We start from the raw sequence: 25149 nt of genomic DNA, 5'->3' as shown, positions 1-25149 counted from the left end.
TTTTTCTCCTCCCCTAAAAAGAAAAAAAGTGGATTTTTTAACTTCTAAAGTACAACAGAGTAGACATTAAGCAGTATAAACTTACCTAAATTTGCAGGGAAAGTGGGTTAAGTGTCAGAAAGAGATAAAAAACGACATAATAAATAGAAAATAACTTTTATTATAATTTTTTTATCAATATTTGAGCTGTCAAAATGTACACGGGACTTCAGTAGTGGCCTCTCGTGTTCCACAATCAGCAAGACTTAGACGGAACAACTTCACATGGTTCACCGGCACCACAAGCAAACATTAAAACTACATTTATAAGTGTTTTATTTACCCCCATTGAGAACGGTTATTTTCTCTTCCCACTATGTGGTCCTGCAGGCACTTTTCTGGGGGTATGTTACAACAAATTTGAGTAACAGGACACCATTTAGCTTTCATTTTTTGGATTAAAAAAGACAGTCAGTCAACATTGTCTACGTTTAGGGCGGAATTTTTGGCACTAATAAGTATTCCCGAACCCCAAAAACATGTGACAAATAAGACTAAATATTTATAAAGCCTAAGAGTTACACATACAGAATTCTAGCTTTGTCGCCCTCTGGTGGCTATTTTGACTATGTTCACTTTCAATACACTTGAGTAAACCCCTAATGTCTAAAGTACATTTAACTGTCAATTGAAATGAATTTCCTGCTTTTTGAAACGTTATATTTTAAAATAACATTTTATTTTACCAAACTTGCAATATTTTTTTAAATATTTAAAAAATATTTACTTTTAAAAAATTGTAGTTGTATTTTTCCAATTAAATGTTCTATATTCTTTGGAAATCATGATTATTTTTAATCCACTATCAATAATTTTAGATGTATATTCCTTAAATATAAATTGGGGTGAAAAAAACAATCACAGTGAGTTACAGTTACTTCATTTTGGTGTCTTGGTATTTTATAAAAAGTGCTATGAGAATTGAGTAAAGTGAAAAGTGAGTTGCACTTCAGTAGTTCCTTCATATAAGGCACTTGTTGGTAAGGCGGCGTGCGAATTGAGCGGAAACTTGACCGCTCATTCGTCACATATTCAATGTGAATCAGAGCAAAACTTTCAGGGATTAAAAGCCAAAAAAAAAGGGATGACGGGGCGAAAAATTGTTACGTTGTTTGATTTGCTGTGCCCTGAAATACGATCTAACAGTAACAAGTTGACGTAGGAAGGGGTCGCCCATTGGGGGACAATAGGGGGGGGTTACACGGGCATGTGCATCTCCGAGTACTCGTCGTGACATTCGCGGTCGTCAAATGTCGGCTCGGCGTCGTCCGCGTCCAGCTACAAAGTTGGAATAAGGAAATAGAGAAGTTCATGTATGGTGGTGATAAAAATCAAATGTCAAGTTTAAACATTTTTGAGTACATACGCATAGCATCTCGCGGGCGGTGAAGATGCGTGGCAGCAGGAACATTTTCACGGGTACGGTGAGGATGAGCACGAAAGGGAAGGCCAGTGAAGCTTGCGTGGACATGACGGCCCACAGCGCCGCCAGGCAAACGGCTTGAATGCATGTAAACAAATGCATGCGTAGCGTTCGGACCTGGCAACGACAACAATAATTACAATTACAAATGAAAACAGTGTTGCTTTGAAAAACAAAAGGTCTGCTATGACGAAGAGGCTATGCTAAAAGGCTGTTAGTTAAGTTGTTTAGGCACCAACAGGAATTTAATTAGTACTTAGTATTTTGTAGTACTACTACAGAAAAACACAGCTCAATTAAATTGAATAAGAGTGGGATTTCTCAGTGTGCTATGCTAGGGCTAGCGGTAGTTTTCAAATAAAATAGAGTTATTGAATTTGTGTAGTAAAAATGTGATAAGTCAGTCAGTTATGATGAAGAGGCTATGCTAGCTCGCTGCTAGCTAAATTGTTTAGACACCAACAGGAATTTAAGTATTACTTAGCAATTTGTAGTACTACTACTACTTCAGAAAAACACAGTTCATTTAAATTGAATATGAACAAAATTTTATAGTGTGCTACAATGAAGCAGCTATGCTAGGCTTAGCTAATTGTTTTATTTTTCCACTTTAAAAAGCCTTAAAATTGTGGGTTTCTTACTTTTCGGACATAGATGTGGTCAGGGTGATATTTTGGCGGCATGAGAAGCAGCATCATACGCTCGCTGAGTTGAATTCCGTTGAGCGACATGACGCCCATGTAGAGAAAGATTCCGAACAGTACAGCGAGCGGGATTTTCCGTAGGAGGTCCCCAATCACGATGGACAGACCTGGGGGAGATGGAGACAGAGTTCTAGGGGAGACTGGTGACGTTTGGGGTGAGTGGGGTGGATACGTACCGACCATGACGGCCACCAGGAGTCCAGTGACGCGCTGCTCCTTGACCTCTTGGACGCGGGGTTTGTCTCCGGGCGCCACCGCTTTGCTCATGACGGTCAGGGCGTTGACGTGCGTGACCGAGCGCACGGTGGCCGCCGCCATCCAAGGTAGGCCGAAGAGTGCAGAGGCTCCGCCCAGAGTGACGATCAGAAGCAAGTCCAGGTGGAAGCCAGAGCCCTTCACTAACATGCGCTCCTTTTTGCTCACGATTAGCCTGAGAAGAGAAATAAAAATAGAAAAATATAATACATATATATAGCCTTTTTATAGTTGACATTTTCCTTTTTACTCGTATATTTATATTTCAAATTTAATTTAATTTGAGAATTTGATTATTTGGACTTAAAAATGGGAAAAATATAGATATATAAATTTTGTATTGTTTGGAATGATACACTTTAATTAAAAAAATCAAGGAAGGGGAAACAACTACAGTATTCTTTAGTTTAAAAAAAATGAAAAGTGTTAACTTTATTTTTACTTATTATTTTCTTTTTTCCACTATTATCATCATTTTTTAATTGAAAGAGGGGGGAAAAGTAAGCACTATTATGCTACCACAGGCCAAAGCCCGCCCTCTACTGGCAACAGTAATGAATGTATCAGCCCTGATACAATTATTATATTTTTAAAGGTCTTCGTGCCCTATACCTAGCAATTTACAAAGACAAAAACGGAGGAGTAGACCCACGTGGTGATCTGCGTCTCCATGAAGATGAGGATGAAGACCAACAGAGCGGGCAGGCAGCATGCAAACATCATCCAAATAGGGAACTTTCCATCACTACCCAGCGGACTGATGACCCAGCCACGTTTGTCCGGCCTGGTCACGGAAAATCCGCTCGGCACATTCAGTTTCTGCGCACAAACAGAGAAAGTGGGCATCCTACAGGGGCGCCCATTCGGATTTAAGGTCCTCTTACTTGAGTGTAGGTGTCTTGTAAACTATTGTCCACCAGCACCATGATGAGGATGGCGATGGGCACCCCGAAATCGCCGATAATTCTGCGCAACTGCAGACCAAAGAAGTGAAAAAGTTACAATTGGATTGGATAAAAAGGTTGTATCTAGAAAAAGGAATAGATTTTATTGTATTACCCTTCCAGGGAAGAAAGCACTGTTCTTGAATTTGCGCAAGTAGAAGGCGATGAAGAAGGTTCCAGCCATGAGAACCAGTGACAGAAGAGCCGTGTTGGGCTCGTTGGTCGGGATGGGGGTGTCGGGCACGCCGCTGATGTTGAGCGGAGGCGGTAGCGTCGTGTCGGAAATGTTGGAAGCCACCGTCTCGTTGGAAGGCGGGTCCAGGGAACAGCGAGTTAGAGGATGTGATTTGAAAATCTGCCCGGCAACAAAAAGCCAATCATTAAATTTGAAGTGTAAAGCCAAGAAAAAAGGAGGGAATTCTAGTAAGAGTTAAAATATGGCGGTTTTGGCTCACCCTGCCGAGCTTCATGAAGGTCTCGCAGATGAAGATGAGGGAGATGAGGAAGGAGAAGATTTCCTGTGTGAAGCGCGACACAAAGCGCACCAAAAAGCTTCCCTCCAAGGCCACCGTCACCAACGCGATGACCACCAGCCACGCGCCGATCCACACACGGCCCGTCAGGTAGTCCATATCGCTCGACTTGCAGAACTAGGAAAATATGTCATGATTGTTTACTCAAGGTTAAAAAGAGGTCTTTAGTATTCCCCTCTATTTGTCAGGGGTCATTCATTTCTACTATTAGGTTCATTTTTGTGTCAACTTACCGAATAAAAAGCTTCTTCAAAGACCAAAAGTGGTCCGGAAAAGCCCACCACCAAGAGCGGCTGCGCTCCGAGTAAGCAAAAGACCACGCCCTGCACGGCCGTGGACACGATCAACTCGGAAACGCCGATCAAGCCTTCTGTCTTTTCACCTGAAAACATACAATGGATAACCACCATTATAAAGTATATACAATAAAAACTACATTCCAATAGAGTATTACTTACTGAGGAGTCCCCCAAAAGTGATGGCGGGCGACAAGGCGGCAAAGTAAATAAAGATGACGGCGGCCATGCACTGGCTGTTGAGTGCGTCTTTGAAGTCGCTGACATACGCCGGGTAGCGCCGCCGGACGTCTCGGGCCAGACCGCCGAAAGGTCGCCCGGTGCGTTTCAGGGGGTCGTCCCACTTCTTGGAGGGAGCGACCAGGGCTTCCTTTTCCTCAGGGCTTTTAGGTTCGTCGGCTAGGAGCTTGCCCTCCCGCCTCTTTTCCATCATCTCGCGCTGGAATCTCGCCACGGAGCGGAGCAGCTCTTCGCCGCCCATTTCCGACGGGGGTAAGACGATGCTGCAGTCCAGGAAGCTGTTGATGGCGTTCAGGAGGTCCTGCCGCTCGTCGGCCAGATAAGCCGCTTCGTGGAATTGCTGTGGAAAGTTAAAAGTTGTTAAAAGACACGAAATGTGTTCATAAAAAAAAAATCAGAATAAAATAGGGCTTTTTCCTCTACTATTATTGATAGTGATTTAGTATTGGTCCATATATAAGTCGCCTTGTCTATTTTGTAGTAAAAGTAAGACTTTTAAGTGCACCTTATAGTCGTGAAAATATGGTAATTCTTTATTTAACAGGGCTTGGCAGATTAAAATAAGGGTAAAATAACAGTGAGTGTTTTGGTTTCAACTTGGACAGAGAAAATCTTTCCGCAATACTAAGTGTCCTGCAACTGCAATCAGTGGATTGCAGTCAGGTGCTTCTGGCAGCCCAACCCCCGCTGGTTCAACTTTGTCAGTCAGCTCGGTCGGTCGGTCGGTCGGTCGGGGCAGTACGGCTCGAACGAAAAGCTTCCCCCTTCCCCCGCACGGTTGCCCAACCCCCGTAGATTCAACTCTAAAGCAAATGTGTCAAAGTGTCAGCCCGGGTTCCAAATCTGGCGCATCATTGTGTTGCCCAGGAAAGTAAATGATGAGTGCCAACTATCTGTTTTAGGATCAAATTTGAATAAAGACTATAGATGTATATTAAATTTTCCTGATTTTACCCCTTTTAAATCAATGATTGTCATTTATTAATCTATTTTTCTGTGTTTTTAGCTGAAAAATAATTTTGTAAAATCTAAAAATAAATTAAAAAACATTGTTTTAGATCTATAAAAAAACGGAATATTAAGGGTCTTGCGTCCACATTTTGAACGACAACTGAACGGCTCATAAATTAAATTTCCGTGTGGGTACCTTGTCAGACATGAGCGTGGAGATGGAGCGTCCAATCTGGTGGTAGTCCATACTGGTGGTGGCGGGTCCCAGAAGCACAAAGAGGAAGCGGACTGGCACGGGGACTTCCAAAACCGACTCCAGTTCCACTGCTTCCTGCAGCCGCACAAACGCCATGGTGGGCTGCTCCAAGAAGTCCACGCTACCTGGAAAAACATTCAAAATTAGCACCAAAAAAAAAACTAAAAAAATGGCTCTTTACAGACAAAGATAACTCACCGACGAGGACCACCGTGGCCTCAGCATTTTCCGGAATCTTCTCCAACAACTTCAGCTCGTGTTTGGACTTAGAGCGATGCATCCCCGAAGCGATCCCCGCCTCCATCTTCTCCACGTCTACCCGCGTCTCGCCGTCGCCGGCCGCGTGGGCGGAGCTCATCAGCGGGTCGGTGACGGACGGCTCGGCGTGATTGGTGACGTGGTGGTGTGGCATCAGACTGCCCAGGCTGCCCGCCGAGATGTTCCGGGGGAAGGGTCCGCTGTGCTCCTTGTCGTCGCTCGGGTGGCTAGAAAGAGGGCGGGGACAATTGGTCTGTGAGTTTGGCGGTGGAAAAAATGAGGTGCCCGCATGCATACCTGTGTTTGAGTAGGAGGGCTCGTAGGACGTTGGCACGGTCCTCGGCTTTTATCTGGTCGGAAATGATCATTTTCTCCACCACCTGGTGGGCGATGCCCGGCAGGGTTTTTTGCTCCAGGTCCAACAGTACCGCACCTAAGGCACAAAAAGGACAGTTTAGATCAAGAGTGTCAGACTTGGGTTGGTTTGTGGGCTGCTTTAATGTCAACTTGATTTCACAGTGGGCCTGACCATTTTAGATATAATATTTAGATTTTTTTTAATAAATGGATTAAAAAAACTGGATTAAAAGCCCTGAATATTCAGTTTTTTATAGACTGAAAACAATCTTTTTTTTTTTTTTTTTTAAATATATTTTTAGATTTTATAAAATTATTTTTGAACTAAAAACACAGGAAAAGGGGTGCTGAATGGGGATAACATGTAAACTCCTCCACACAGGTGGACCAACTTTTGTTTCAAACCAGGATCCCTGAGCTGCGAGGCCGACTTGCAAACCACTAAGAGGAGGGGAAGGGCTGCTACGTCCGAGAGGAGCTTTTCGTTCCACGGACACAGAGTTGAGCCAGCGGGGGTTGGGCTGCAAGACGCACCTGACTGCGATTCACTGATTGCACTTGCGGTACACTAGTATTGAGGAAAAGTATCATATGTGTCTTACTGCATTGGTCTTCACTTTTTTTTAGCTTCCAAGATCAACTTTTCAAGGGGTTAACTTCAAAACATATATATTTTTTATAAGTCCACTGGCAAAGCTCAGCAATTTAAATAAAAAATATATATAAATATATATTTTTATATTTGTAGGTATTACAAATATGTATACCATATTTTCCGCAATATAAATGTCCTCAAAAGTGCCTAATATGTGTATCAAGATTTGTTAATTAATAATGGTATGAATTTCTCTCCAGCTCTAATGGATGCAGTATTCACAATCTTTCAAAATAGGCCTTTCATTGAGGGGGGCATCTTGGGGGGAGGGGTGTTACGTCCGAGAGGAGAGAGGAGCTTTTCGTTCCACGGACACAGAGTCGAACCAACGGGGGTTGGGCTGCAAGACGCACCTGACTGCAATTCACTGATTGCACTTGCGGGACATTTAGTATTGAGGAAAAGTATCATATGTGTCTTCCTGCATTGGTCTTCACATTTTATAGCTTCAAAGATCAACTTTTCAAGGGGTTAACTTCAAAACATATATTTTTTTATAAGTCAACTGACAGAGCTCAGCAATTTAAAAAGAATATATATATTTTTTTACATATTTATAGGTCTTACATATGTATACCATATTTTCCGCAATATAAATGTCCTCAAAAGTGCCTAATATGTGTATCAAGATGTGTTAATTAATAATGGTATGAAATTCTCTCCAGCTCTAATGGATGTAGTATTCACAATCTTTCAAAATAGACCTTTCATTGAGGAGGGCATCTTGGGGGGAGGGGTGTTACGTCCGAGAGCAGCTTTTCGTTCCACGGGCACAGAGTCGAACCAACGGGGGTTGGGCTGCAAGACGCACCTGACTGCAATTCACTGATTGCACTTGCGGGACATTTAGTATTGAGGAAAAGTATCATATCTGTCTTACTGCATTGGTCTTCACATTTTTTAGCTTCAAAGATCAACTTTTCAAGGGTTTAACTTCAAAACATATATTTTTTATAAGTCCACTGACAAAGCTCAGCAATTTAAAAAATATACATATATTTTTTTTTTATATTTATAGGTCTTACATATGTATACCATATTTTCCGCAATATAAATGTCCTCAAAAGTGCCTAAGATGTGGATTAAGATTTGTTAATTAATAATGGTATGAAATTCTCTCCAGCTCTAATGGATGCAGTATTCACAATCTTTCAAAATAGGCCTTTCATTGAGGGTGCGTCTTGGGGGGAAGGGCTGCTACGTCCGAGAGGAGCTTTTCGTTCCACGGACACAGAGTCGAACCAACGGGGGTTGGGCTGCAAGACGCACCTGACTGTAATTCACTGATTGCACTTGTGGGACACTAGTATTGAGGAAAGGTATCATACATGTCTTACTGCAAGGTTCTTCAATCTTTTTAGCTTCCTAGATCAACATTTCAAGGGATTAACCTCCCAAAATGTATCTTTTTGAACAATTTCACTGACAAAACTCAGCAATTACATAAAAAATAAAAAAATCAAATATTTGTAGGATGGCCAAATGATGTATACCATATTTTCCGCAATATAAATGTACTCAAAAGTGCCTAATATGTGGATCAAAATGTGTTAATTAATAATGGTATGAAATTCCATCCAGCAGAGCTCCCTCTAGTGGATGTATTCATAACTAGTCTTACTACTCCGCCTTATATACGAAATCAAATTTAATTGAGGGTGTGCATTATACTGTACTATAATTTAAAGGTCAAACCGTGGGCGATGGTTTTCCGGAGTTCCAGCAAGCTTCGAAAGGACAGCGAGGCCACGTGCGGCTTCCCCCAACGATCCGTCTCCTCCTCCACGTCCTCCTCAAACTTGATCCAACGGGCCGTCTCCTTCCATTGCATTTCCTGGTTCTTGTCCATGGTCAGCTCATTCAGCTCCACAAACACCTGGAGAGAAAGTGATGGTCATTCACGTGGAAAAAGTGGCACAAAAAATACCTAGAAGAGATTTAGGGGCCCTTTTTGGGATAGAAAAATTAAAATAAAATAAACATTACATGCAAAGGACACACAGGGGTTTAATGTGAGAATTTTTGCCTTAAAATTTCTTATTATATAATATATAATTTATATAGACTGTATATTTAAAATAGAGTATTAATAGTTAAACATTATTCATATAAAATAAATAGTAATTTTACTAACATTCTTATTAAGGATTAAATAAATTACTTTGTTCAAAAATGATATTTAAAAAAAGGATTTTAAAAAATGTAAATGATTTCTTTTTCTAAATGTATTTACAATATCAGCAATTATTTTTCAATAGAGATGAAAAATGAAAACAGCTAAATTAAAGGCAAAATAAATATCTTACCAAATTGTTAATACTGTATGTAAATGTTTGTTCCAATGAAATTAACACGCTGAATCTTCATAATAAATTATTAATGACTTATCTAGGCGATGATACTGCGATGATACAAAAATGGCCGCATACTTTTAAATATTTTTTTTAAAACACACCACACACCGTGCAACTTCTCCCCTAAAAAACGACCTTCCTTTTACCAACTCCATGCATCACTCCGTGCCTTTAAAATCACGCTCACACGTGGTTGGGCGGCGTGGCGGCCATTCCTGGCGCACCCACAACCTCACCTTCTTATACTCGTACGCGGGGGGCACCGTATCCACCAGGGCGCCTTTGGGCCGAGAGAGAGAACGGTACAAAACCACCGGCACGGGCTGAAAAGGGGGAGCGAAAGGGACTGAAAAAAAAAATGTGGACGGCCTACCGGCGGGTGAGAATTTGCGCGCGCGTGCGTTAATAAATCATAACGGCAGGAGCGGCCGGTGTCCGGTTGCTTTTGTTCGCTGGTGTGGAAGGAAAGAAGTCATTCATTCATCTTTAATCAGTGGCCCACCCGTCCGCTAATTCCCTACTGAGGGATGGAGATGATGGCGGGATAATAGTTTTTTTTTTTTTTTTTTAATTCGAATGCCAGTTAAATAGTTGGACAGCAAAATAAGTACTTTCGGATTTTGTGCCGGATAGGGCCGCCACAAATGATTATTTTCATTCGCGGTTAGTTGGTGATTGTCAACTATTCAGTTCATGGCTATAAAATTAGTTTAAATTTTTTTTTTTTATGTGTTATGGTACTTTAAACTTGACTTTTTAGCAATTTTTTTTTTTTTAACAAAAACTGGGTATAAAGTATGAATGTTACTTTGCTGAATTATTGTTAGATAATAAGTCTTATTTTTTTTATAAATTACTTGAATTTGCAGTTTTTTTTAAATTTAATAATTACATTTGAAAAAATACTGCTTCTCATATCTAAAAAAACATTATAAAGTTTTCCCTTTTTTAAACTTGATTTAAAATACAATAAAACAATTATTAGGCAGAATACTGCTTTTATTTTAGTAATTTTTCCTACTACAAAATACAAATAAAAATATTTTTTCTCCCCAATTAAAACTAATAATAATAATAGTAAATAACCTGAGTTAAAAATTATATCAACTATAAAGACAGTTAAAAATGACATATTTGGCCACTTGTCTATGTAAAGAAAAATCCCCCTCTCAAAACACAGGATAAATTTTGATCATAAATTAACATATGAATAGCAACAACCTAAGTCCCTGTGACGCATGAACGCTTAATGACGGCTTACCTCGTGCGGGGTGCGGTCGTGCTTGCGCGGCGTGCGACTTGCCGACTCCTTGTGGTCTTTTCCCGTGTGCACCACCTGTCCTTTGGTGCTCTTTCGGACCAGGTGTCGTCGTACGCCGGGGACATCTTCGAAGCGGTGACCTGGTGGCAAACCACATCAAAAATATCATTTACAACAAAAAACAACTCTTCTATTCACTTTACCTTTATCAGTGGGTCCAATATAACAAATTGTGATGCTTCTAATTCTATCCTGCGTTGACCCACTCATCTAAGCGATTGGCGTTTAAGGGGGGAGAGCGTTCATGGCGACTTTTGAAGGGAGAAGGCGGTCACACAGGTGAGTGCCGCCACGCTTCCACCAATTGGGGAAAAGCGTTCATTTTTGACCGGCGCCTGACCCAACTCCCACCCGCTTGAAGCCTTCAGAGCAGATCAGCGCACATTGTCGTTAATTGCTCAAGGTGGAACAAAAGGGGAGAAGCGGCTCGTCTAATAATTCCCGCTATTGAGCGGACGCCAGGAAGAGAGATGTGTTCCCACAAGTGCCGTGTTGATGTCAAAGTAGCCCAGTTTTCCACCTGTGGCTCGCCAATTTTGTCATAAGCGGCTAATTTACTTAAGATAGGGATTGTGAGCTAGCCAAAAGTGTAGTAGTAGTAGCGACGGGCTAGCTAGCATCACTTGTCCTTGTTTTATTTGTTTATTTTGCTTTTTTGGGCTAACAACACTGAGTTTTAATGACTTTCGGTAGGTTGCCATGTTGGAGATGAGGCTATTTATCTACTTATTGCCAAGAGTTGACCATCCATGGCAGTAAAAATGAACTATTTGGGTAGAGTTTGAAAATATGGATAGCTACAATATGCTATAACTATGATGCTATTCTCCATACATGGTGTTTGATGACAAAGATGCTATGCTAGCACATTACCAGCCAACATTTTTAGGGTTAGGGTTTGCCACAGTGGTTTGTTTGGACTTTTTTACGTGAATTAATCGAGTTGGCGTTGTCATTCCAGTCGCAAGCTGGGTGGAAGGTATTAATCGCAATGTTATCTGACATTTTTACTTTAACTCCTTCACTGATCCAAGTCACTCACTTTTAATGCCGTCTAGGTCGGCAGAGACCAGCGTTTGGGCCTCGCTCTCGTCGGTGGGGATGCGCTGGTACTTGGCCTGCTCAGCGCCCGTCATGTTGCCGGTGCGCCGACGGTCCTGCAGGTCGTAGCTGCGGCCGGTGGAGGATAGACGGTTCAGGGGAGGGTGCTCCAAATGCGCCGGGCTGGGGCTAATGGGCGACTCTGGCATGCTAGAAGAGGACAAGACATTAGTATTTATACATTTATTCACTCCTATTATCATTACAAGTAAAAATAACGGGCTAATTTTGGACTCCAAAATACTATGGTCTTTTTGGTTAATGCAAATCCACTTAAATTGAATTGAACTCACCGTCCAATAAGTCAAAATAATGCTGGATTCTTTGCGCTTTGTTTCATGAAAACAGATTCTCGCAGTAAACTTCCATTTAATCCCAAACTTGGACTCGACACTGTGATGCTATCAGCGCTAAATGTCACAGGTGGAGCCTCAACGGAGGTGTGGCGCGTCGTCTATGGCGACGGATAATATACGGCATAACTGGAGTGCACAGCGGGACACCTGAATACCGGAGACCTGGCAACCTCTGACGTCACTAAAAAAACAACCAAATCTGTACTCACTCGGTGGACGTGCCGTCGTCTGGGCGGGGTCCCGCGCCCGACTGCGGGACCACGTCCAGGTCTCGGGTTGGGGGGCTCGATTGGTCATCATCAGAGAGGAAAAACTGAAAAACAACAAAAAGTGTCAATGATATATAATAATAAAAATACTAACAATATTTTTTTCATGATAAATGACTCCAGGAATTAGTCACCTCCACATCCATGACTTTTGTTGGCTCAGGGGAGGCCACGCTGGGTTCGTGGCCTTCCTCCTCATCCTCTTCCTCCTCCTCGGCTTCCTCCACGGGGGCGTGGCCCATCTTGTGGTCCTTGTCCTTGCGTCGCTTTTTGCTGCTCTTTTTGCGGCGGAGATCCTGGGGCAGTTTGGACAGAGGTCGGTGGATGTGATGCGAGGAGTGCCGGTGATCTGATGGAAGAAGATTAGTTAGATCAGGCTTTCAAATATGAATCAAAATGCAAACTGATATGAATGATAATTAATTCATTTTAACCAGACATGCTCAAATTTTAGTGTTAGTGACATAAATGTCATTTTTTAGCCTATTGTTTTCAAAAATTGACTGTAAAACCTAATTTTTGGTATTATTTACCACCATGATCACAACCTATAAACTCAATAAAAAAGTAGAACTAACAAATAAGTGTGGACACCCACTCGTATAACTTTAGTGAGTATATGAACTCATTGACTCCCATTTCAAAAAGCAACCAAAAAGTTGCTCACATTCAATATCTTCTTCATGGTAGTTATGGTGCTGCTCATCCGGTACCGAAGTGGACGGTCTGAGGATATGCTGGAAGCGTTCGACTCCCAACGCTTTGTTCAGATCGCCGTCGTCATCCTCGTCGAGATGTGCCGGTCGGTGCGATGTCGACACCTCAGGCTGAAATGAAAGCCAAAATAAATAATCAGTAAATTAATAACTACTCTGGAGTCAATTCATTTGTTACCCACAAGAGAGGGCTATGGTCCCACCCGAGTTAGCGTGTCACATGACCCTGTCAAGCCTTTTCCTGTACACAATAGCCACGTGCTGGGTTCTCTTACTGTTTTTCCGCTACCCTGGGATGTTCACATGGGTCATGTGATGTCAAAAGTGTATTAAGAACGTGTGAAAAGGTTTTTGGGAACAAATCTCCCATGATTCCCGGCGCCCACTGTGTGCATTTTACATGCCGCATAGTAGTGAGAGAAGATCTGACATTTAGGATTCACTTATCAGTTAAAAAGATAGTAGGAACTTTGATTCTGGCTAAAAAGTGAAAATATGAATACAGTCATAATTATTTTCTGTTCTGAGAAATTAACTATGTCCAGAAATTTAATAATTCTTCTAAACTGGAACAATTTTGGGAGTTACCAGGTCAACATTCTCATATCTGTCATTTTGCATATTTTTCAACATGTCTACATGAGTAATAGCATTTTTTGTTGTAACAATGTGATGTAAAAAAAGTCTCCCACTCACTGTTTAAATTTGCTAATTCCGGTTGAAAAGGGAATCAAAATTTGGGAAGTAATGAAAATCATTAAAAAAGATCACGTAGAGGAACACAAAATATTGTGTTGCGGCCCTAAATTGACCCCCGAGCCACATCTTTCCAACCACTTTGTCCTAAACGAACAAAAAAAAAATCCTTAAAATCCATAGCTTAACAGACAATGAGAAAAGCTGAATTTCATTCAAAGCCCAAACTTTAGCACTAAAAAAGGTACTCAGGAAATGCAAAAATGCAACACGGGAACGTCTCCAGATCCACCACCCGTCAGTTTATTTTCACACGGTGCTTTCACAGTCCATCCCCGAAGCCGGGAGAGACCTGCGAGGGATTCTCATAGAGGTGATACAATTTTGAGCCAAAAAAAGAGCGGCCAGGGCTATAACAGAAAAACATGACGAAGCAAACTATAGAAGAAGTCAGCGCGAAGTTTACGAGTGGGTAGTTGTGACCTTCATGTTGTAACATAGCAAGATCTTCTGGCATGTATATGATTAACTCGTTCCCATCCTATTTTCTATTGCAATTGGCAAAAGGCCAGCTGGTCTGTGAATATCAAGTTGTTAAACTACTGTAAAGACTAATGACTCACTCAAGATGGCGACGTCGCCTCACCTTAGAATTGAAATCAGCGCAAATTTTGAGTAGATGAAGAAACATTTTCAGATATATTTAGGTCTGCAATAGAATATACTGATTAAAAGAAATTGGAATTACCTTTTTTGTACCATTTTTGAATGAAAAATATACAAGGGATTTTTTTCTATAAAGAGGCAAAGAGTATTAAAACTATTATAGATCAACAAGAGAATTTTTTATAAAAATTTGAAGACCACTTACTAGAATTGAACCCACATTCTGGTATATTTTTTAATTTTAATTATTAGAATATCCCCCAACAGACCATTCCTAGACCCTTTTACTGAATGGATTAAATGTCTCTCTGTCTAACCTTCGGTTTGTATTCAACTTGTGGGAAAGTCTACCTAAACACCCAAACTCACCTTGAACGAGTACAAATAGTCCATGAATGTGTCGCAGGAGAGCCGCCACCCCTTAAAACTGTGCCGAAAGCCAAATTTCCCCCCAGAAAAACGACCCAAAATACCTCAAGTTAGCCTTGGTCACATGACCATGGCGGAAACTCTTCAAGAAAATACATGACTCAAGAAGCCTGAATCCTACATTTCCAAAAGAGGGCTAATCAGAACTCTCCCCTGCGTAGCCGTTGTCAAATGTAATAATTAACCTGAGTAGCCAATGGGAATGCGGGAAGTACTGCAATGCAAACAAACTATTTTTTTTCTCTTTGTATCTTGAGCAAGTTATTTTGAAAAGCATATTTCCTGCCGGCAAGTGTGACACACTACTACTACTACTCGTAAATCAGGATAAATTATCAATACCAGTTTCTTTTATGGTACTTTTACAGTATTATTTATACCAAGGAAATGATATCCTATAGTCCAAGTTTAAGGAAGTATTCCAATAAGGAAGTTAACTTAAACTGAAGTCTTAGTAATTGTTTACTGTGTGAATAAGGGTCACTATTTATTATTTTTTGGCTATTTTTGTCGACTTAATGTGTCCAAAAACAGGCCAATTTTGGTAGAAGTATACACGCAGTTGATATTTTAAGTATTTTGAGGGTCCCAAAGAAGATGACCCAAAATTCTTTTGTTAGCGCCCAAGGAGAGTTTGGAAAAATTAGCTGGCAAATATCATTTAATAATTAGTCACCAAGCTAGTTTGAGACATTAAATTTGAGCATTTTTTTGCTAAGCAGCAAGTTTAAACAAATTCAAAAACTTTTACATTATTTATCAAAGCTTAAACATATTTAAACTAGCCATTTTTAATCTATTTTACGTCACTCCAGCTAGCAAAAACACAAAATTTAACCAAAGTACTATTTCAAACGAGCCTCAGGTAACATACACAAAACGTCTCTGCAACCACTAAACCGAAACAAACGACTCTAAATAAAAAGAAAAGCAGGTATTTCCTCCATGATCTCTTCAACAAAACAACCGTCACTGTCTATTCACTGGATCCCAAATTCAATAAACATTTTCCTGTACGCTGGGGATATGATAACCTTGAGCCAGAGGGGGAAAATAAATATGAGCTGTGGACGACTACAAGTTGGTAAAAGGTCAGACAGAAGACCTTCTAGAAAGATTCCCGAGATGCCCAAAGTATAAATTACCATTCTTGGAATACGCACAAATAGAAGTAACCCCCTTTTAAAAACCTGTATGATATATTTTTTGCTCGAGGGATCTTAAATACCCGAATGGAGGAGCTGGTCGCGCAGCTGAGGAATGCTGCTTGCTTTGGCCTAAGACCAGAACCGCTTCAAGCTAGGACGGTCTCAACTAGGGCCAAGAAATCCCGGACGGCTGTTCCGACATAATATCGAGACTTTTGGAAAAACATTAGAACTGTAGAGGCCCTTGGTATTTCTTATTATTAGGTTTTTCTAGGGAATTTTAGTGGAAAAAAACAACGGAGGTAATTTAACTTGGAGTCTGTCTGCTTTTAAGTGGATTGTGTGGTGGATTATTATTTATTGTGATTATTATCGGGACTGCAGTGAGGAAAATTGCGATTTTTTTGTGATTAGTTGTGAGAAGAAGCGATTCATTTTGAGAAGAATCAATTAATTGTGGTTCATTTCTTTGGCAATATGTGTCAAAATGGCAGTCCGGGGGCAAAATATGGCCTGCCACATCATTTTGTGTGGCCCGGGAAAGTAAATTAGTGCCAACTTTCTTTTTTTTAGGATCAAATTAAATGAATACTATAAATGTATATTAAATGTCCTGATTTTCCCCCTTTTAAATCAATAATTGTCAATTTTTAATCATTTTTTTCTGTGTTTTTAGTTCAAAAATAAGTTTGTAAAATCTAAAAATATATATAAAAAGCTCAAATAAACAGTTTTAGATCTAAAAAAAACTGAATTTTCAGGGCTTTTAATCCAGTCATTTTATGATGAATGGGATTTATCTAAATTCGCCAATGAATCGCAATTATGCGCCAATAAACTCCATTTTTTAACAGTTGCCTGGACCTCATGTAGTTTTGGAAAAGTGTATGTTTGAGTGTGCTGACTTACATCATCTCTGACCTGCTTGTGGTTGCTCATGGCTCTGCTTGATGAACAGGCTCTGGAAAAAACTCTTTGTGATCAGTCGTGGCGTCGTTGTTAGCCCTTTTCTTTCTCGCAGGGACTGAGGCAACTTTTGGGCAGCATAACCTAGAAACATAAAGTTAACTCAGTTATAGATTCTCAGCATCAAATCATTCATACAGTCATAGCATACAGTATAATGTGTAACTTTCTTGACCTTTTGTCCCCTATAATTGTGCATAATTACAGTCTGTCTGCGGCATTTTCAATCACCCTATAAAAAGATTCTTTGTCAGCACAAAATGCTCATAAGGAGTTTCACATTTCACCTTGTGTACAGAAAATTCACCCTATGGACGTTGTTATCATCCTAAAGATGAGAAAACATTTCTGTAGCGCTTTCTTGATCTTTCATTTTATTGTCTCTTAGGATCAATGGAACCGTCCGCCCAGTTAAATCGTAAACTTTGACGTTGAAAGGTACAGACACTCCCCTACTTACAAACTTTCAACTTACGAACAAACGGTACATACGAACATTTCTGTAAATTGTTATTAGATAGCTTCTTTTGGCCAGTTTCTCGTAAATCGCTCTCTCTCCATCTCTCTAATGTATGTTTACAGTACTGTATGTATTCTCTCTACTTTATTACATGTTTTTTTCAGTACAAACCAATGCTGGTTACTTATACAAGCCTTAAACATACAAATGCACTTATATAAACCTTCAATATACTTATATAGGCCTTAAACATAAATTATAATACAAAATATAGCACTGAATCAACTTCAATTTGAACAATTTCAACTTATGAACACTCAATTAATGTACTTTCAACTTATGAACACTTGTAAATTATGAACACTTTCAACTTATGAACAAGCGCTCGAAACCTAACTTGTTCGTCAGGAAGCGTCTGTAAATACAGTGTCTGGTTTTTTTTACACTCATATGCGACCTTATTTTTGCCGCCATCCAAGGTCATTAACCATTAGTTAGATAAGAGTCTGATAACCTCAACTACCGTGCAGGAAGACCCTATCGATAACCGCCGTCTCGTGCTTTTGGCTAATCCTCTCAACATCGAGCCTGTCATTTTGAATGATTACCACGATGTAGACGTAACTATATATAAACCAGACTTGGAGTCAAGTATCGCCAATTTCAAATGGTGTTGTTTAACAGTCGCAATCGAGAAGGTGACGATGAAGATTCCTTGGCAAGTATATGCGACGGTTTGCTATCAGTGACCTTGTTGGCGGAGATTTAATGAGGCCAAAAATGACGGCGAGCTATGAAGGAAGGCCTTCAAAGAAATACAGTGATGCCTTGACTGTAAAGATGAAGCCGTTTTGTGACAAAGCTAAAAAAAAAAACTGGTGATAACGGAGTCATTCACCCGGTGAGACGCTTTATTTTCCCAGTAAATGAATACCCCGCCGGTGTGGAAAAGATAGAGGAGTTAAGTTACAGAACGGTGGGATGGAGAGGGGCAACTATGGGAACTGGCAGATCTCCTTCCTGGGAGAAAATGTACAATTGTTGGATGGCATCTGGACCTCGATTGTGTATTTGGCGTGGGACTTGACTTAAAAAAGAGAAGCGGAAGAGCCTTAAAGCAAGAGCTGACGTCGCTGAAAAAGACAGGGATGAATGCTGAGTTAGCAAAAGGAAGTGTGTGTGGGGGGGGGGGGGGTAAAGAAAAATATAGACTGACATTTTTTGGGAAAAGGTAAAGTATTGCTAAAAAAGAAAATTAATTGAATAAGTTGATTTTTTGTTTGTCTTGTTTAGGTATTTTGACATGCAGAATGGTAGACATTAATTAATCTGAAATGAATTAAATAAGGATTAAAACTGTAGTTTTCTTGCTAGATTTCAATAACTTTAATGCTAGAACAGTTTTGACTTGACTATACATGCTGTATGACTATAACTATCGCTACAATGTAGTCTGAGCTGTGGAATTTTTTTTAAAAATTGTCCCTTAATCTTTTCCTATGGCCATGTTTTGACCTCTTGGGCTAATTCAATTTGTCATAGCATGATCCTATGCACACAAGGGGACTGACTGGTGTCATATATTGAAACAAATGTATTAAAAGTACTCTTTAGCGAATATTTGAGAAGGTTTACGTTTGAGTATTAAAGTTTAGCAGTAAACTAGTCAACATTTGTATGTCAAATTTGATGCTAGCTTGCAATGATTCCCTGGAAAACATTGGAACGTCAACGTCTAAGAATAGAAACTTGTTATGATTTATGTTTGATGTGAGACTCATCTCTCGCTTGGTTTAAAAATACAGCAAATAAATTCCTGGCAGGGATGGTCGTGCCAACTATGGCGTTCTATAGGGGGTTTCATGATAGGAATGGCCAGTGATAATGTTGCAGGCACCAATAGTGGTTATAAAAACTTCAAAAAACCCTGTTCGAATTTCATTTCTTGTTTGGATATCGTTTTAGACATTTTTCACTTTTACAAGTAACACAAAACTTGATTATTTTGGTTTAATAATACTAAAAATCTTCCATTTTAACAGCAGTGGGTAAACTTTTCGTCTTTCCTACTGATTTTAGAGCTTTGACAGTATGTGCTTGCACTTAAAAACATCACTTTTTTTTTTTTTTTAAAGAGTCTGTTGTTTGACCCCAAACACTGATTGCGAGCCGCCTTGATAGCGTCCGTTCGGGGTCGCAGACATACTCCGACCTTAATTTTTTATCAGAGAGACTACTAAAAATCATGAAAAATGCGCAAAAAAAACAGAGTTTGTAACTGTTATTAAAAAAATTGCATGCTATTTATGTATTATGAAATGCCAGTGTTTTTAGTAATATGAAGAGGTTATTATATTTTGGAGTGTATGTTTTGGTTTTGGTTTTTATTTATCTTTAGAGTGCATCAGTTTTTGTTGTACTGCTTTACTATATATGGCATTACTATGATCTTTATCCAAAACAATAATTGATATATTGATCATTTAGTGGAGGCTTGTACAGGTAAAATATATTTTTTTCTACAGCATATTAGAAAAATAGCCCCAAATGAGTCATTTCGAGATAAGAAATCACAATTTTTAAATTTGTTATATTAATACATAAATAGGTAAGTCAGTCCCATTGAAATATATATTGATATATCCTTTTTAATCATAAATCAACCCTTATAATAACCGAACCTTTTATGTATCGATAGTAAAAATGTCTTGTTGAACTTACCTTATTTCCCTCTGGTCCAAAAAAATACAACATGATAAATAGTATAAAAGAGTCATAATTCAGCCTTCTGTGACACTTTTTAAAGTCCCCCTACCATACAAATAGTAAATACCTTACGCAACATGAGCAGAGTAATACATGGTAATCAATGAAAAAATCTATACTACCTTGCTTTGCTTACTGCAGAGAAGCCACCGCAGACATTGTAGTAGTGCAACTGTGAACTCTGCGGGCAGGAGGAGGGAGCGACGCTTCTGGTCAGAGTGCAGCAAAACGGCAAATAAACGCAAAAGAAAAAAAAGAGAGAGAGCAAAAAAGACAAGTTAGAAGATGAGGAGAGAACGAGCGAGCAGGCGTCCAACCTTACGGACTGACGTGCTCTGACTGATAACGGTCGCCTCGGTCGGACGGATTAAGTTTCCTCCCCGAGCCTGCTGACAAGTAGCCATGTGACTGCCGGGCCTATTCAACAGTGACTCACGCGCGAACACACCTCCGCCTTCAGAGTGGTCAATTGGTCGGCCTGATCATTTAATATATGGATGTTTAAGTTTAAAATGTATGGATAAAGTTTGCCTAAGTTAAAAAAAGTATGATTTTAATGATATGGTTAGATATTTGTTGTTTAAAGTGGGATTAGGCTCCATTACTAGTGCTATATGCTAGCCAGTCTATGGCGTTCAGGTTTGTTGGTTAGCATTAAGCTAAGCGGAAAGAATAATAGAGAAGTATTTTATCATTAAATGTATTCAATTCTTAAGTCAAATATTAAAAAAGGCAATCTTTTAAAGTCTTACACTGGAAAGTCTGCTATTTTTCAGGATGTTTATGGTGTTTTGCATTGTTTGTTAGCATTAAGCTAAGAGGGAAAAATCAATTAAGAGATTAAAAGAGTCAATTATTTATTCGATACCAGAGTGAATTTCTAAACACGGAGGAAGACCTTTGCTGCCCTCTGTTGGTTCGGAGTACCAACTCAAAAGTACAAACAGTCCGCCGGCAGCCATTTTGTACCAAAACAACAAAATCATTACACATGGAATCCCGCCTTAAAGTCACAAAAGCCAGTGGATTAATAGCGTCGGGGGAACAAAGGGGGTCCTGTGATCTAAACAAATGGCTGCGACCCCTTTGCCAAATAATCGAGGCACGCATTCCACATCAGCTTACACCGGCCTCGGCCTGAACGGAATATCCAAACGCTGGAGGTGGTTCTGCACATGCGAGACGGAATTGTTTATCCCAGGGCTCAATGTGAAGTCACATGAATGTGCTGGGGGAAAAAACACGTATGCGTGGCTTAATATGTCGCCCGGGGTTTTCCTTCATCCCGACAGGTGGCTGAAAATAACCTCCATGACGGCAGGCAAAGTGACAAACAATGTAAAGGGCTAAGTATAAGTAACCCATGTGGCTGCCATGGAGTACACCACCACAAGATGGCACTCAGCTACAGTTTAAGTATGCAAACTGAAAGTTTCTGAGGTGAGTGTTTATTCACAAGTCATTTAGTATGCTTTCGAGTGCAGAGAAAAACCCTTAAACTGGACATATTTATTTAAAAATAAGATTATGAAAGATAATCAAAAGTATTTGAATTCTAAGCAGACAATATACAATAAAAAAAATAATTTAAAGTTTGTAGAGTTCATTATAAGTCATCTTATAAAAGCTAACTTAACTTTAGGATGCAGACATTTAAAAAAACAAATGAAAAATACTATAAAATACATTTAAAAAGTATTTTATGGATGCTAAAAATTAACTTTTTAAAAAAAATGTAAACCTTGCTCAGAAATTCACATGGAAAGACATTTTGAATGTAAATTTTAAAGTGAATTTTGAGTTACTTTATCAAATACTAAGGAAATACTAATACAAATAATTTTCAATAAATGAACCTATGACCTTTAAACATGACCATACCTGGGGAACTACGAACTCTGCCTAGCAACAAATATTTAACACATTCCTTTCGTAACCCATCCTCGTAATTAACAATATTTCCCAAAAGCAAATATAATATCAACTCACTCTGACACCTCGTCTTTTCTACTAACCTTAGACCGGTTGGCTCTGACAGCTGCCCAACCGAGAGACCCTCTGAAGGGATTTCGTGATGATAGCGCTGAGTGTTTTCTCCCAAAATAGCCCTGCGGGACTCGGATCCAGTTGGCCGGCGCGATGGTCTACCAAGTCCGGGCCGGTGCGACACATGGACTGGGACGGATTCGCCAACAGCGGTCCTCTTTGTACCATCCGAGGCCCTCTGTCGGGGTTGGCACGGCACCTGTCCGGGGGTGCAGAGGGATTAAATGGGGCGACCAAGATATGACTGCTTACATAACAAGCAATATAAATGCTAACCCATTGTTCTCTTGGGGGGAAAAGCAATAAAGCTTCAAACGTTATGATACCCCCCGATTAGGACCTGGAGGGTATTGTTTTGGACATCTCGGATGGAAAGTTCCATCCATTCTATTTGAACTGGGAGATCAACCAATGAATGATCAGGTCTTGGTGCTAACTTCAATTGATAGGCCACTGTTGAGGATAAGAATCCAATCCATTTGTAATGGGAGGGCTGGCAGTGAATGGTCAAGCTTCTAATATATTCAGGAATAAAATATAAATAATATGCCTTTATTGTCATTATGAATAAAGTTTAATCCATTACAAGTACAATGAGATTTTAAGCTTTAAAATATTCATAAATAAGTATTAGATATGAAATTTCTGGCCTCACCTGCTTCCCATAGTTGGCTGGGAAAGGCTCCAGCACCCCCTGTCACCCTAATATTTCAGAAAATGAATTCAAAAGCATTAATTAAAAAAATATTATTTAAAACTATATGCACTAAATGCCAAGTCAATTAATCCATGTAATAATAAATACTAAAGTAAATTTTCAAAATAATGTCATCCTTTTATTTTGTAAACCACTCAAACCTTACTTGTTAGCCACATGCCCACTCCCAGTCAAAATGGATTGGACGTCTGTCTCCGTCAATGGCAGCCAATGAGTCAACCAGGACCTATTTGATTATAAAAATAACAATTAACATTCATTTTATACCCATTTTAACCCCAACAACGAACACATTATTCAAACCTGCCTGACTAAACTTAACTTGAAGTCAACAATAAAGCCTTTTGTGCAGTCCAGCCTCAAAAGTTGCATGAGAACGTGCTCAGGTTGCACAAAAATCAGCTCTCACAGACACTCTCATTGTAGCATGTTTGCGCTCATGAGAAAACGCAAAAAATCGCAATCTCATCCCACCATCCAATTAAATAAGAGATCACTCCAGCGGCCTGTCAATCAAAAAGGGATTGTGGTCAATATTGAACAATGATTCACCCCAAAATCTCCACGCCATTTTTAAAGCCCAGTTGACTTTCTTGAAGGCTTTACACGTTAAAATCCCGTCGGGGGAGGTAAACCAAACAAAAATCTCGCCGTTATCAAACATATTTTGGCCCTCCCTCGCTCTCATTTTCTGCATGATCAAGCCATTTCCATTAGGAATGTGGAGACCAGGCCACAAAAATATGAACGCCAACTTGGACAGTGAGTTGAGAATGAAGGCGCTTTTCAAAAATCACATTGATTTAGTCCACTTTTTGCTTCATTTTTTGCGAGGTAGTCAAGCTACAAACAATGAGTCAACAACACATCCTGATAATAGTCATGTGCTTTTGTTCTTTTTACATAGGTTGGAATATAAGCATGTTTTTCCAAGATAATGTTCCAAAAATGACTTTGGTGACGGAAGTGAGCTATTTTTTCATTACATTTAGATGACTCATGGTGTATTCTTGTTATTTCTCGCTTTAACGGGGTCAGTTCATAAGGCTAACGCAATTAATCGACGGCTAATAGATATATTTACACAAAAAAAAGATAATTCATTTCTAATTTAAACTATTTGAACTTTTTTGGGGTCAGTATACTTACCGAATTGGTATCGTGCTGTAGTTAACCCTACTTTTGTGACCGTGAAAATGAGTCGTCAAAAAGCAATTATCTAATGGAAAAGCGTTTTTATGATATAATAGTTCTTCTAGTTTATGCCCCACTGAACAATGTTGACAAGGTAAAACCTGTCATCACACAAATGCAAAATTTCCATCATTATTAGTACCACTATTTATAATTAATAACAAGAGAATAAAACATTAGCATATTTACCGTGCGCACCTGCTAGCTTAAATACCCCTTTGATCTATTCCCGCCATTCGATATACTGTTCGAGGAGGGGGGGGGGGGGTTGAATGGGGGGGCTCCCTCAAACCACAGCATAATTCCAACTAGGAACACATTAACAAGGTTTTTATTAATTATAAACCAAGGAAAATATACGAACTCATTCCATATGTATGAGTATGACTGTTTGTAAACATGAATACGTGTGTGTATATGTACGTGTGTGTGTGTGTGTGTGTGTGCGCGTGCGTGACAGGTCCACTCGCAATTAAGGGGTGGTGGAACTTTTCTACAGAATTTAACAATGTTCGACATTACCGCAGTAGAACAATTTGTTTGAAAAGTGCAGTTTTACAGCTTTAATGGAATAGAAATTGTGACTTTTATCCACATAGCTACCAGGTGGTACTCACCTCAAACTCTCGCCGCCGGCTGTCTGAATGACTTGCTCTCAACCGGTGTCAGACAATACTACAAATTGCATACCGGTTCCGGTTGTTGGTTTTCAAATTAAAGGCACTTCCCAACTGCGTTTGGCTTGAATTTATCAAAATAGACTAAAAGATCATGTTCTATAGTAATATTGTACATGTGAATATATATGTAACCAGTATCATCACAATATATACCATATAGAACCACAATATTTCAAAATATGTTTTCTTATTTTGATATTAATATTGTAGTTTCTGTTAATGTATGCTGGCTTCATGCATTTTATCCCCGGCGTCCACAGCCAATGTACTCTCTACGCATGCGTAAACTATCCTTCACGATTCCAAGACAGACAAGAGGCTGCAGTGGGGCGTGTCCGTAGGATGATGATGA

The 25149-nt window shown here is 39.7% G+C and overlaps 1 protein-coding gene across 1 annotated transcript; it reads right to left on the bottom strand.

Annotated features, from left to right (window-relative positions):
• Positions 1 to 140: 140 nt before the first annotated feature.
• slc4a2b (solute carrier family 4 member 2b) lies at positions 141 to 24807 on the bottom strand. Its single transcript, XM_077736500.1, has 25 exons — positions 24735 to 24807; positions 23069 to 23149; positions 22175 to 22404; positions 20282 to 20368; positions 16877 to 17017; positions 12980 to 13139; positions 12447 to 12661; positions 12253 to 12356; positions 11629 to 11837; positions 10527 to 10666; positions 9502 to 9588; positions 8607 to 8787; positions 6197 to 6332; positions 5840 to 6126; positions 5582 to 5766; positions 4357 to 4774; positions 4132 to 4280; positions 3821 to 4015; positions 3481 to 3720; positions 3306 to 3395; positions 3074 to 3240; positions 2343 to 2596; positions 2104 to 2273; positions 1406 to 1579; positions 141 to 1317 (listed from the first exon to the last, which is right to left on the bottom strand). Exons 5-25 carry the CDS (start codon positions 16904 to 16906, stop codon positions 1237 to 1239), a joined length of 3672 nt encoding a protein of 1223 aa, XP_077592626.1. The 5' UTR covers positions 16907 to 17017; positions 20282 to 20368; positions 22175 to 22404; positions 23069 to 23149; positions 24735 to 24807; the 3' UTR covers positions 141 to 1236.
• Between the last annotated feature and the right edge of the window lie 342 nt (positions 24808 to 25149).

The sequence above is a fragment of the Stigmatopora nigra genome, chromosome 16 (assembly GCF_051989575.1).
Source record: "Stigmatopora nigra isolate UIUO_SnigA chromosome 16, RoL_Snig_1.1, whole genome shotgun sequence".
Taxonomy (NCBI): domain Eukaryota; kingdom Metazoa; phylum Chordata; class Actinopteri; order Syngnathiformes; family Syngnathidae; genus Stigmatopora; species Stigmatopora nigra.
This window is presented reverse-complemented; position numbering and strand designations above follow the sequence as displayed.